Here is a 14,075-nt window from a genome sequence, read left to right on the forward strand (position 1 = left end):
TTATTTGTTAGTACAGATAACTTTACCTGATTACTAGATTATTTAATAAAATAGCTAACACTAACTTAATGTTTCTCTAGCCACATCCTGTTGCTCTTGCGTGAAATCAATAAATCCGAAACCACATTTCATTTGCTGCTGCTTTAACAGAAATATTTGGCGAGGTCAAAGAAGTCGTGATCATATTAAATTGCTGTTGTTTCTATCAAGTGTTCGTATCCTGGTAAGAAATGTCAAAGGCACCTTTCTCATTGGAATATCATTTTTTCTTAATGTTATTTTATCGTTAACTACGCTAATGTAAATATTGTACTGTCTAATGCGCCTTTTTTATACTATAGTTAACTAATTTACTTTTTTAAATTAGAGTCTTAAATTATTGTTTCGGAGATAAATATTATATTTTTAAAATGTTTATAAAACTAATCATTAAAAACAGAGGAATCTCTATGAACCTATCAAGTATCTTGGGTATACCCTTAACAGCACCTAACAACCAATTTGAATTTGGTTTTGCGGCAACCTATATTAGATTATCGTATTCTGGATTGAAGTGTTTAAGTCAAAGTAATTACAGGCATAATAGACGCAACTTCATATTTCACAACACTGGTGGTGCAATGGTGATATAATGAATGGTTAATATCATATAGCGTTAATGTCTGTGGGCTGTAGTGATTTACATGAGGGCCTACAAGTTCAATGGCGTAGTATGGAGTTATGTATCCTATAACTTTATAGTATACCCAGTATTTACCGTACAATTAGCGCGTTCAACCAATTGACTATTAGCACTATTAAAGATACGCTCTCAACGTTTTGTTAACGTATTATTTCTGAATTTCTTTTAAAATTATACCTACTACGGTTAGGGCAGGATCAATTTTATTCCAACCACAGGAGGAGATTTTTAAATTTAATTGATCGAGATCTTGATCATTCAATAAGGTATTAAAATATCTTTAAAAAAAATGGCGTTTTGAATATCGGCAAGTTTCTATCGGAAGTGAGGTACCTAGTTAAATTAAAATGCATACAAGTAGTTAAGTGGAATAGTATTATAAATAGAGATATATTAATCAAGAACTGTTTGTAGTGCACATAATATAGTAGACGTCTTAGAAAATCGCATGGAATATGTAAATCTAATCATGTTTATATTATACAAACACATTGTCACTTGAATAAAAGTTACACTTAATCTAAGTCGGTCAATTAAATAATTTATGTAAGTCACTACAACCCACAGACATTAACGTTATATGATATTAACCATTCATTATATCACTATTGCACCACTAATTTATCTTCATCAGAAAGTAAGGTATTAATATTATCATTAAATAAGGTAGAAGCTTTTGTTTTAAATATTTATTCACAAAATAATACATTACATTATTATATACGTACATAGTTTGCGTTTATGTAAAAAAATTAAAACGTAACAGAATATTAGTGTTAAACGTACCAATGTTAACTTAAATCTTGTTCTTACAATTATAGTTAAATAAAAATAATGAAAAATCATATACTTACATCATTAGTATTTACTTATCCGCTGCTTGTAGATAAAACCTAATAAATAGACTTTTTGTTAATTCGAATGTTATATCAACATTTAACAAAAAAAATATTTTTTAAATACTAATACTTTATTCGTCATGTAATATTTTTATATTATAATTGTTTAATCAAAATAAAACATCAAGTTTAATTTGTTGAAATCCACGTTAAAGCATTCGTATCTGAAATCCGGATTTAATTTGAATATACATATTTTCAATTTTCTTTGTTCATAAAAATATTAAGATATTGTAAGCATTTGAAACTAATAACAATAATCTCGATTTATACTTCACATTCGAGTTTTGCAAAAAATCGTTATGAATAGGTATTTAGTTTAGGTAAATGATAGCTCATCTATAAGTAACTATATAGATCTATCCAATTACGAAGGCGCGCCCCTCCACGATAAATTATTGTCGGCGTATCGGCGTGCATTAGTGTGAGTTAGTGTCGCTCATGCTTAATAGATGTCTTAGTGTGCGTGATGTCAACAAAATATATTTTTTATTTGCATTGTCTACGTTGGAAACGATAGAATTGAGTTTCCTAGGTACTAGATAGTTTACCAGCTTCCGATTTTGAATCATTCCGATTTACCGGATTGACTTTACAAGTTATCTTGTAAGATTCAATCATTTTAACCGAGTCTCTCACTAAAATAGTAGATCGTATCGTGAAAGAATGAGCGAAACAAACGGAAGCGTCGCACAGCGCTGTTTGGAAGCTGAGATACAAGCGATAATGCGTCTTATCCGTTCTGAATTTAAGCTTCATTTCCACTCTGCCCGGCAACTTCGTACCTTTGTACGAACAACCGACGAATTCGAAGTCGTCAATTGTCACGTCCTTATCATTTTCATCGCGAACGCAAACGTGCCAGTTCTGCGGCGCGCCCGGTGTGAACTTAACGCTTTTCGTTTCAGCGTCTAAACTTACATTGAAATATATTATGAGATTGCCGCATTTTCGATTCACGAATAAGTCATTTTTATACAGTATTAAATTCTCGGGTTCGGCGAATTTTGGATCTGGAAGACGTACCTTGAATTCTTGACATACATTTTTGGCTAGATTAAGAATTTTTATGCTATGATTATTCGTATCGGCTATGTAGAGATATTTTCCATCCGTACTGGTCGAGAGACCCGAGGGTTCGTTGAACTTAGCTGGGTCGGTCGTTTCGATCATCGTTGGATTCAACGTGGTCACTTTTTGAGGTCCAACGTCTATTTTTTTGATTTTGTGATTGTATGTGTCGGCAACGTACAGTGTTTTGTTTGATTCACAGTAAGCGACGGCTAATGGATGTTGTAGTTTGGCTTCTATGCCCACATCATCAACGTCTCCGTAAGCAAAAAGATTCTGTAACAAAATCACATTTATTAACAGAACTAATTATTTCCAACCGTAAAAAATAACCATGACATTTTAAACGTTACTTTAAACGTACTACTCTAGTTAAAGGGCGAACTCAGGGAAATATTTTGCGTTAAGTGCTTTCAGCAAAACCTTCAGCATTTAGTGCAACAATGCGTACCGTTGCGCCGGAAAAGCAACCCTAAAAACATTCCTGTGATCGAACCACGAAAATAGCCAGCTGTAAGCAAAAATTATTTAGCATAACTTATGCTGCATAAACAGTGGAAGCTTTGTATACGTACTAAAGGATTTCGATCTCCTCCACAAAGCGTGGAGACCTGTCCAGTCGAAAGCGCTAATCTTCTTATAGAGGAACTCTCCGAATCTGCTATGAATATTTCCGGACTGGTACCTTACATTGTACAAAATAATAAGTTATTGTTTCATCTTATAGTGTCACTGCAATGAGATTTCAAGTTGTATGATAATAAATTACATCATGAACCACTACTGATTAATCAATATTTTAATTAGTTATTTTTAAATTAACATGTTTAAGAGGTCACGCTTAAAAAAAAAAGGATTAAAACTCGCAGTGGAGCGGCGTGGTGGAGTAAGTTCTACAATGTTCTCGGAGCAGTGGGACGTTACCAGGCTGTTACTTTACTTTTAATAAAAAAGTTACTCGAGGTAATGTTTTAAATGTATATTATTCATTATACATAGATTAATATGAACGACTCACCCGTCCGCAGCGTGAGGCCCGAGGGCTGCGCGAAGGCGGCCGACGCGGCGTACGCGCTGTTGCGCGCCGCCTCCGCGCCCGAGCCCGCCACCACCGCGCACGTGCCTGCGGGGGGGGGTGGGGGTCATATGGTTGTTTAAAGGATATAAAATCACTGATCTGTTCAGACACTGCCACGATTCTGTGACATTTATATTGCCAAGCGACCCGTTTGTTATACAATTATAAATTATAATGAATTAACAGTAATACGACTTCTATCAATAACCAAAACCCAAATAACCGCTTACATACGCAAACCGCTTACTATTAGACCATAATATAATAAAACTCACCCTCAGAAAATGCCTTATATTTCCACCAAATGGTATTGTCGAGGAATAGAGCCCATATTTGATGCGAGCCAGCGCAGGCGATCAAAAGGACTCGGCGTATTTCGTCCTTTTTTTCTTTTTCTGTAATAAAAATAATTGAAGTTAAAGTATTATTTAATTATTGAATTAATAATCATGTAGATATTAAATGGGAGTATAAATATTTCTTCGACCGGATTTCGATCGATTCTAATTTCGCTAATCTGTAAGGTTTTCCGTAAATCTTTGATGTTTATTGGTATTTTTTGTTAAATTTGTTTCTGAAACTTTGATATTACTCCCATTTAACTCTCATTCGAACTCCTATCTATATATGCGTGAACGAGATAAATACAGAAACAGTAAAGCGTAACAATGGCTGACGACTGGAGAAAGGAAGATAAAAATTAAAGTTGAAAAATTAATACGATAAGGATCCGTTTTGGAATACAAGTAATAAATATATTCTGAACGGAATATATAAATGAGGCTGATATTATTTTAAATGATTTACTTTATTATCAATGTATCGCCAAATAGCGCCGGTCTTTGAGGATCAAATTAAATGCTATAAAAAACTCATACAATATGATCTCTTCATTTGATTCCCTGCATTATAAGAAAAGATCATGTACCTTTAACAAACTCTTTGTCAGGTTTCTCGTGGTCGAGGGGAGCGTGTCCGGGGGGTGGCGGCGGAGGGGGCGGAGCGGGCCGCACCGACATGTCCATGTCGGGGGTGGAGTACAGCAGCACGTCCCACGGGGACGACAGCGCTTGGAGACCCAGACATTTTCCCCCTGCAACATCATTTAGGCAAGGTAACATTATATAGCGGTTCAATTATAAGTTCGAGTATGGTTTCCTTATTATACTTATATTTTGTTTTCAGCGGTTTTTGTTTCTAATTACCTAACTCTTTGAGCAAAGTATTTTAACATACTATTTGTATTCGAGTGACGATCACATTTATCCATCTTTACTATTGATTCATCATTACATTAGTAATTCAGAAAAAAAGCAGTTACAAAACAAGTTGAGTTATCAATTAAAACATTTTATTCTATTTATTTGTCCGTTATGCGCACTTAAATATTGCGCATAAAATAAAAACTGCAAAGAATGAATACTATAGTCTGTACGAATGTACGTATATTCGAGTAAAATATTATCATTCGTTTTAGCACACTATATCGCACTGGAGGCGTTAGGGGGGGGGGCGGTTACCCTTGTCGCCGACGGCGGCCTGGCGGCCCGTGCCCACCAGCACCTCGACGCTGCCCTCGTCGAGGTGCACGGCCCGCAGCGCGTGGTTGTTGGTGTCGCACACCACCAGCACGGCGCTCGACAGCCAGCACACGCCCTGCGGCGCGTTGAACTGCGCCTCGCTGAGTTCTGGAAAACGTATTCGTATCGAATCCCCCATCCGAGCTCTCCTTGGTTCGAATGTGTTAAGTGGTAAAACATTTTTTTTGCGATACTAGAGACATGAATACATCAGCCGGCGAATATGTAACATTTTGTATACATTAAATTTGTCTTCATATATATAGGAACATACATAGGAAAAGAAAAAATCGTTTCATACCTATTCTTCTCTGTTTGTCAACCATAATTATGTTTTGTTTTTTTTTTGTTGACTTTGACTTCACTTTTCAATATTTTTTTTATTACATATATAAACAATAAAAAAAATTTGTATACAATGCAAAAAAACATACAAATTTATAACGATACGTTAAATTCAAATTTACAATATCGTTATGGTCGAATTTCGAACACTATTTATTTCTAAAATGGCTTTGTTCGTGTTTTGTATTTACTATATCAACATTTTTACAAATATAATTGTGATTATTCATATTTACTTCCGTCTTTAAAGCCTGGTTCTGTTCCCCCGATTATGCGCAATATGACACCCGAGCAGTCTGTCAACAGTACTCGATTATGACCCGTGTCCGATATTGCTAGAAAGGGCTCTTCACCGCGACCGCGGTAGAATGGATTCAGTGCAAGCTAAAATAAAATAAAATTAATGTATAATTAAAATTAAAAAGTTTTTTGTTTACATTTATTTACATTGTTGAAATAATTATGTACACATCGCGTCGTTCCGTGCTATATCGGATAGCGTCGTTTAATAAATGCGCAAATAAAAAGAACGAATGAATGAACGTAAATTCTCTCGTAACTTATTACATAATATTCATAATGAAGAATGAACATATTGATAGCTTTAAAGAAAACTATCACAAACCTTACTAGGAAAATAAAGGATGTTATTCTCCTTAGTTTTTAAATGAGTATTTATTGACGCAGGTAGTGAGACTGTCGAGAGGCGTGATGTGAAATGTCGTATAGCAGCACCGACATACCAAACAAGTTCATCTCTGTGTCCTTCCCCAGTTATGATAAAGATTGGCTTGTTAGATGGACCTAAAACAGATAAACAAACTTAAATAGTAGTAACAATGCTAAAAGCTTCTGGAGTTTATTATAGTACATTACTTCACTGCAAATTGGTATACATACATTTGGATATATATACATACAGGACATACATGGTAGTATTTCAAGACATGCTAGTTTCTGTAATAGGTTTCCTTCACTTTTTAATGTGGGATTATTTTGAAAAGAGATTAGGCCTGTGAAAACTAAGTCCTTTTGAGTAGTAGATTTAAATGTGATCTTACAGCAAAAGTTAAATGAAATTGTGTAATATATGAAGCACTCATACCTAATATAAGAAGGGTGGGCCAACATCTAATTCCCAATGTTTCCCACATGCAACTATCAGAATCATTCACTACAGGATGATGAATGTTGTATCTCTGTACAGCCGCCAACACATTGCCGGATACCTTCTCATTGCTAAACTTAGCACAATGTACACCAATCTGAAATGTAGCACAATTGTTTTCAAAAGTAATGTAATAACAAATAAATTATAAACTTAAGTTAAGCCTATGAAAACTCAGTAGTTCTTGCTTGATTTTCACCCTGTCTTTGGTTACGATTCACATGCTCCAGCCCCTGGGCCACCTCATTTCAGCTATTGTTCTTTCATCGAAATAATTTCTATAAGATTTTGATACAGCCTTTACCCATCTGCATTTGATGTGGTTCTCTTGAATACAGCATTTGATGAAAATTATTTGTAATTTTAAACTTATTGTATTGGCCATCTGTTTGGCTCAAACACAGTTATTGTTTTAGTTTTAATACAGAAAAAATATCTTCATTATTATTTTATATTGATCAGTGTTATTAAAGTTTATGAGCCTCTTTGGTTTGATTATTATGAATTTACAAGGTACATGAAGTGACAAAATTCTTAATAAATGAATTTCATTGTTTTTATTTCACATGAATCTACAATGTATTTAACAATTATAAAACAAACCATGACACCAGAAGCCATAAAATTGTTGATACTTTTGATACTACCAAAAAATAAGAATAGAATATTTAAAAAAAAACACATACCACAACCAGATTATTATCGGCTTTGTGTAGTTTTTCTAAATGAGCTAAGTCTGGTAATACATGGTAGCAGTTTATACAGCAGTATGTCCAAAAGTCCAAAACAACCACTTTCTCTGCACAATGCTGATTAAGGGAAAGCGGTTCAGACACATTCACCCACTCCAAATCTACAATATAATTATGATAAAATATTCAGTCCTTTATGGTCTACTTACTTGTGCTTAATAGAATTGTTATTAAAAATGTTTAAAATTTTACTTTTTTTAAAGTCATCAATCGGTGGTACCAATGCCCAAACTTTTTTAATGTGGTTTACTATGAGAGAGTCACGTTCAGCTTCACTATTTGCAGATACCATTGAATCAATTAAATCCATACATGCCTGGGCTACATAATCAAGTGGACTTGATTCCATATTCGTGAAATAAAATGGATAATATAACAACACTAATCTGTGGATGTATTTTATTTGAAAATTAATTATGCAATTATTTACAAAACAAAATTATTGTCTTAAAAACAAAATGGAAAACGACTACACTTTACGCTTAAGCTGGTCCCAAAATATTCTGCGGCCTGCCAATGTTACGCTTTGAAACTTTAAATGTTAAATGTTTACCTACGTCATTGTCATAATTATGTCAGTTATTGTCATTCTGACCTTAGCCGTGTGCCATGTTACCTTACCATAAAATCTTTAAATCTTACAACACTTTGACAGCATTGCAGGAAAATATCCTTTAAAATTAAAGCACTGTTAATGTAAGGAGTTTGTATTTTTTTTCAAAACGGGAAAAAACTCCAAAAGAAAGTTTTGATATCGTATACACACTGTCATTTTTAATGCGACCTCTTCAGTCTTCACAAAGTCTATCCTAGAATATGATAAATATATAATAGATATATATGTTTGGCGGAAGGGTCAGTTAGTTAAGTGGAGTGCGGTTACATACTATGCCAAAAATATATATTTTTGTATAATTGCACCACTAAATATTTTTGAATTTTGTAATTTATAGTTTGAAGGTTTCGTTTGGAACAAAATATTTAAGTAGCTGGCAATTTGCATTGCAACAGTTTGTGACGTTGGACAAGCTGCAATGACATGTTTACAAAACATAATAATAAACAGTATTCTATCTACGTCGTGATTTGTTTCTGAAGTTGCTTTCTTTGTCAGCTGTTTTGTTAAGTTATATCCTGTTAACGTTCATTTGTACATAGAATCTATTACAATAAGTTATTGTAAAAAAAATATGTTCAAACATGGATGCCATGTTTGATATATGCTACCTTTCGCCTGATGGAAATAACGTTGAACCTGATGATATTCCTAAAACAAAAGACAATGTTTGGATACTGGGTAAAAAATACAGCGCGGTGCAAGGTAAAATATCCTAATTAACTTTTTGTTGACCCAGAATTAAAAGAATAAACAGAGTTTTTTTTCAGATCTAGACCGAATTAGGCGTGATATAAGTTCCATCATCTGGTGTACATATAGAAAAGGATTTGTCCCTATAGGGGATGAGGGTCTCACGTCGGACAAAGGATGGGGTTGTATGTTACGATGTGGACAGATGGTACTTGGAGTAGCTCTTGTGAGAATACATTTATCCTCAGATTGGGTATGGACTCCAGAAACAAGGTGATTTTTGTAATGCCAATTTATTACTAATTATATATGTAAAAAAAATAATTAATTATACTTGTCAACTTTTAGAGATCCAACATATTTAAAAATAGTTCAAAGATTTGAAGAAAGGAAACAAGCACCATATTCAATTCATCAGGTTGCATTGATGGGGGCTTGTGAAGGGAAGGAAGTTGGTCAATGGTTCGGACCCAATACTGTTGCACAAGTGCTCAAGTAATCAAATTTTCTAAAATTAAATGCTTATTACATTTGGAACAAATAGTTCAAAAGTTATCTTATTTACACAAGTCATTGGACTAATTACATAATATCACTCCAATTTATTAAATATGTAATTAGTTATTATTAGTTGAAAACATCAAAAACTATAGATAGAATATATATTTTTAAATTATAACAAAGTTGTTATATGTTTAATTAAAATATTTAAGCATTTTAAACTAATATAATTATTTTTAATGCATATATTCCAGAAAACTAGTTGTATATGATAAATGGAGTTCCCTGGTCATCCATGTTGCTTTAGATAATACTGTTGTTAAAGAAGATATCTGTAAGTACCCACTACTATCTGTGTATAAACTATAGTTATTTTAAAACATTTTATCTTAATCATACTAGTGTCATAAATTAATAGGAAAAAAAATTGTCTGGTAATTTATTGACAGTCAAATACAATAAAATAAACTGCTAAATTATTTTAAATATGTTCAATGTAAAGGAACATATAATTAGTATTAGTAACCTGGATGTATAAAAGACTTAATTATATAATAAAAACAATATATTTCTTGGATCATCATTTGTAGGTGTATTTGACTCGCACTTGATGAGACTAAGCTGATTATTTATGCATATAAATTAAAAGTCCATCCTAATTCTTTGCCACTAACAAAATTACTATACCTGTTTATGGAATAGTTGCTAACAAGAACTCTTATATTCCTCTAATATACCTTTAATATATTGGTAACGAAAGGATTTCCTTGAATTATCAGAAATTAAATTTTAATAGCACTAGTATACTTGTTGCTAAATTAAAATGTCATATTTTTGATTCCAGTGCAACAATGCATTGTAAATAACGACAGAGGGGACTCATCAGATAACCCAGACAATATTATTGTGTCAGATTGGATGCCACTGTTATTAATAGTACCTCTTAGACTTGGACTAAGCGAAATTAACCCTGTATATATTGATGGACTAAAGGTATATAATTTTGTAATTACTTTGATATATATCATTTTAGTAAGTCTGTCTGTCTGTTGCTCGTTCGCCTAAAAATTGTTGAACCAAGTTTGATAACTAATTACTTTTGCCAGTGTAACTACAGGCACAAGGGACATAACATCTTGGTTTCCTAGGCGATGTAAGGTATGGTTAACATTTCTTACAGCGCCACTGTCTATGGGCGGTGGTGACCACTTACCACCAGGGGGCGCATATGCTCGTCCACCAACCTATACCATAAAAATAAATAAATGATGAAATTTGGTATGAAGCAAGCTTAAACTTCTTATTATGTATTTCAATTTTAGGTTGATCAGATTTTTTTTAAACATTCTTTTAAAAATGAACGCAATATAAGCCAATAACTTATTAACAAACTTAAATTTGTATTATAGATTTGCTTCCAATCGCCGCAATCAGTTGGTGTGATTGGCGGTAAGCCCAACCAGGCTCTGTACCTTATAGGTTGTGTTGGCGATGAAGTTGTGTACTTAGATCCACACACAACACAACGGTCCGGTTTAGTTGAGGTATGAAAACTATATCGATTATATATAAATAGGAAATTGAAAAAAAAAAAATGTACTCAGATGGTTTGTTTGTCAAAGTTAGTATATAATAGCAATGTTTTTCGGATAATTTAAGTCTTTAATATTTACAGAATAAAATAACAGATGAACAGAAGGAAATGGATTGCACATATCATTGTAAATATGCTTCGAGAATACCTATGCTCTCCATGGATCCTTCGGTGGCTGTGGTAAGTGATGTTTGTACCTTAACTATTCTTTTTATTTGTTATACATATAATAATTCAAATTATTAATAGTATTTAGACTCGATTTTTTAATCGCCACTTTTATCCAATGAATTTGATTGAAGAATGTTAAAATGGAAATTTTATTCCACTGAAGTGAACTGGACTAATCAAACGTCTTTTTGTTATAAATATTTCACAATTGTTGTTATTGCAAGTTTATTTACGTGTTGCGATTTTTTTTTAGTGCTTCCTTTGTCGAACGAAACGAGATTTTGATGAGTTATGCATAACAATAGAGAATAAATTAATGCAAGAAAGCCAACCTCTATTTGAAATTTGTGAAAAGCGACCTGCTCATTGGGGACCAAGTATTAACGATATTGATTTGCAGAACACCACACTTTTCACAGGTATTTTTATAAAGTTAGAATCTCTCATCTCATACTAGTATTAAACACTGCTCAGCTACACTTTTTTAGTATTTAATGGGAAAAAAATAAGAGAAATACATATATTAGAATGTAACTGTGCAAGAGCCTCATATGAAGCGTCTGCTTGTATTACGCAGCAGTCTTTATGATGATACTAGTCCTACAATTTGGCACACATATTATTCAATATTTTATTTGTGTTCGATTTCTATTAATGAGTATTTTTATCGTTTCAGAGTTTGAAGAAGTGGATCGGCAGTTTGATGATTCAGATGAGGAATTTGAGATCCTTTAAAGCAACGAGAAAAATATATATGTTAATTATCATCACAATGAAATTTGTTTTTGTTTCACAATTTATGTTTGAGTGCAGTGCAAATGCATTTTGTGTTCTTTAGTTTTTTATGTAGGTAGATAATTTTTACGTCAAATGGATCTTTTTTTATGGAATGGAATTTTGTAGAAATGGTACGATCAAGCCATTATTGATCACTGTATGAAATTTAAATGTTACTCGATATAACGCACTGGTAAAAATCAATATAGATTGAAGCTATTGTGCCTAAGAAAATATTAATAATAAATATTACTATATTTTATAAGCAGTTCTGATTTACAGTGCCTTTTGAAATATTAAAATAACGTGTAATATTAGATAAATAAGCTCCTGGATTTGTAGATTTGAAAAATTTTCACAATTCGAATGCTTATGCTATACCTTCTTATTGCCAACTCTAGTCATGGTGTAAATAGGCAAGATAATATGTATTACTGCCTTAGGTCCGCCCAATTTACTCGTGTTTCGCAGCTAAAATTTAAAATATAACAAGTACAATTGTTCGCAACAATTAAGTCTTAAGTATTTTCAGTTTTAATCTTTTCATAATATATATAATATATCTAGGTACTAAGACATTATTTAATGACAAGGAGCCAAACCACAAAAATACCAAAATTGAGTATGTCAGCATACTAACATACAAACTTCATATTACTCGAGGCTTAGTAAATATATACGAGCTTTATAAAGATATAATAATTTAATGACAAAGAGCACCAAATGACCATTCCAAATCAGCAAACTACAACACACAGAATATAAAAACTAAATATATATTCAAAAATATAATAACCTATATTTTTATTTTATATAATAAAACAAGTCGATATTGCGTTTTGGTTTTATGATCAATAAATAAATATGTCGTTAGTTTCAAGGTGAAATATCTTAAACTTTATTGTTGTGGATTGGATCCTTTTTTTGTTAAACGTCTAATTGTTAATATTGAAAAACTGTCTTATTGATAACTTTCTACATAACTTCAATTTTAAAATGAATATTATAATATTAATAAATATTAAGTTACAATTGATTTTTATTGTAATTTAGGTTCCACATTGATTCATTATTAATTAATCTCGCTTTTGACATTTGATGTAGTTGAATAAAAAAACATTTTAACTCAGGATCTGTCCCATTTCACAATAACCTCTCAATAATTAAATGAAAAGATACCAATGACATACAGACAGTAATGATAAAATTTATTTAAAAATATTTTGTCATATATACCAATTAATAAAAAGAAAACCTAAAATAATACTTGATTATGTTTCATAAGAGTTTGTGGTCGTACACCAGTACAGTGAAAGACTGAATAGGATAAATTTTAATTTTATTACACCTGCATATGTTTCACATATAAAAAGTTACTATTCATAAATTCTAATATTTTTAGACACTCAAATATAATAGACATAGAATCATAAATACATGCAGGTACATATTTAAAATGGTTTACACCTGTTAAGTTTTGTAAAGTTTAAACTGTTTAATTGGCATGAGTATCAATAGAGAAAATTTTATGAAGAACTCTATTTAGTACCTGTGTATGTATGTATGTGTTAATAAAAAATGTTTAACATTAAAATTATTTCATACAATACATTTAATACAACAAAATATAAATATGTAAAGCAACAAACTCAAACATAAGGCGGGCTAAAATGCTAATTAAGCTTAAATAATGCAAATATAAGTAAACTTAAAGTAACTTGTTAATAAACGCAACACATTATGAAATTTATAGTTTTCATGAAAAATAAACAGAATAGAATAATTTGGCCCCAAATTTTGTTAATATTTTGGCAAAAACTAAGTGTTACAATATATTTTACATAGTTTTCACTCAAGTTAATAAAAGCCAACTAGATGATAATAATAAATATCAAAGTCAAAGGAGTAAATTTATACTAAAAACATCAATTAGCATAACCAAATTACAGGTAACTTCTATTGGGATACAAAAATATTTTTACCAGTATACAACATCAATTTGATATTTTAGTCTATAACATTACATAAAGTAGAATTTATTCTCTATTCACTCATATTGCACTAAATTAAGATTATGTATAATATGTAAAATAGTGAAGAATTCATGACTAGCACCAAAGGTAAAAGTAAACTTATTCAAAACTATAG

General features: G+C 31.9%; 2 protein-coding genes across 3 annotated transcripts; one reads left to right on the forward strand and one right to left on the reverse strand.

Moving 5' to 3' along the window:
• Positions 1-1,858: 1,858 nt before the first annotated feature.
• LOC113394368 (NHL repeat-containing protein 2) lies at positions 1,859-8,097 on the reverse strand. The gene is made up of 11 exons (XM_026631654.2): positions 7,768-8,097; positions 7,510-7,676; positions 6,761-6,920; positions 6,281-6,459; positions 5,892-6,039; positions 5,251-5,418; positions 4,659-4,823; positions 4,006-4,125; positions 3,671-3,775; positions 3,228-3,337; positions 1,859-2,928 (listed from the first exon to the last, which is right to left on the reverse strand). The coding sequence occupies exons 1-11, from the start codon at positions 7,922-7,924 to the stop codon at positions 2,113-2,115; spliced, it is 2,295 nt and encodes a 764-aa protein (XP_026487439.2). The 5' UTR covers positions 7,925-8,097; the 3' UTR covers positions 1,859-2,112.
• Positions 8,098-8,581: 484 nt separating this feature from the next.
• Positions 8,582-12,192, forward strand: LOC113394527 (cysteine protease ATG4B). Of its 2 annotated transcripts, none has more exons than XM_026631869.2 (9): positions 8,582-8,896; positions 8,962-9,157; positions 9,233-9,379; positions 9,640-9,719; positions 10,230-10,378; positions 10,795-10,929; positions 11,061-11,159; positions 11,404-11,569; positions 11,827-12,192. In XM_026631869.2, the coding sequence occupies exons 1-9, from the start codon at positions 8,776-8,778 to the stop codon at positions 11,883-11,885; spliced, it is 1,152 nt and encodes a 383-aa protein (XP_026487654.2). In that variant the 5' UTR covers positions 8,582-8,775; the 3' UTR covers positions 11,886-12,192. The 2 variants fall into 2 exon arrangements, with proteins under 2 accessions (XP_026487654.2, XP_064076696.1); XM_064220626.1 differs by having other exon boundaries at positions 8,773-8,896; positions 8,949-9,157.
• Positions 12,193-14,075: the final 1,883 nt, after the last annotated feature.

Source organism: Vanessa tameamea, chromosome 4, assembly GCF_037043105.1.
Source record: "Vanessa tameamea isolate UH-Manoa-2023 chromosome 4, ilVanTame1 primary haplotype, whole genome shotgun sequence".
Classification (NCBI taxonomy): Eukaryota; Metazoa; Arthropoda; class Insecta; order Lepidoptera; family Nymphalidae; genus Vanessa; species Vanessa tameamea.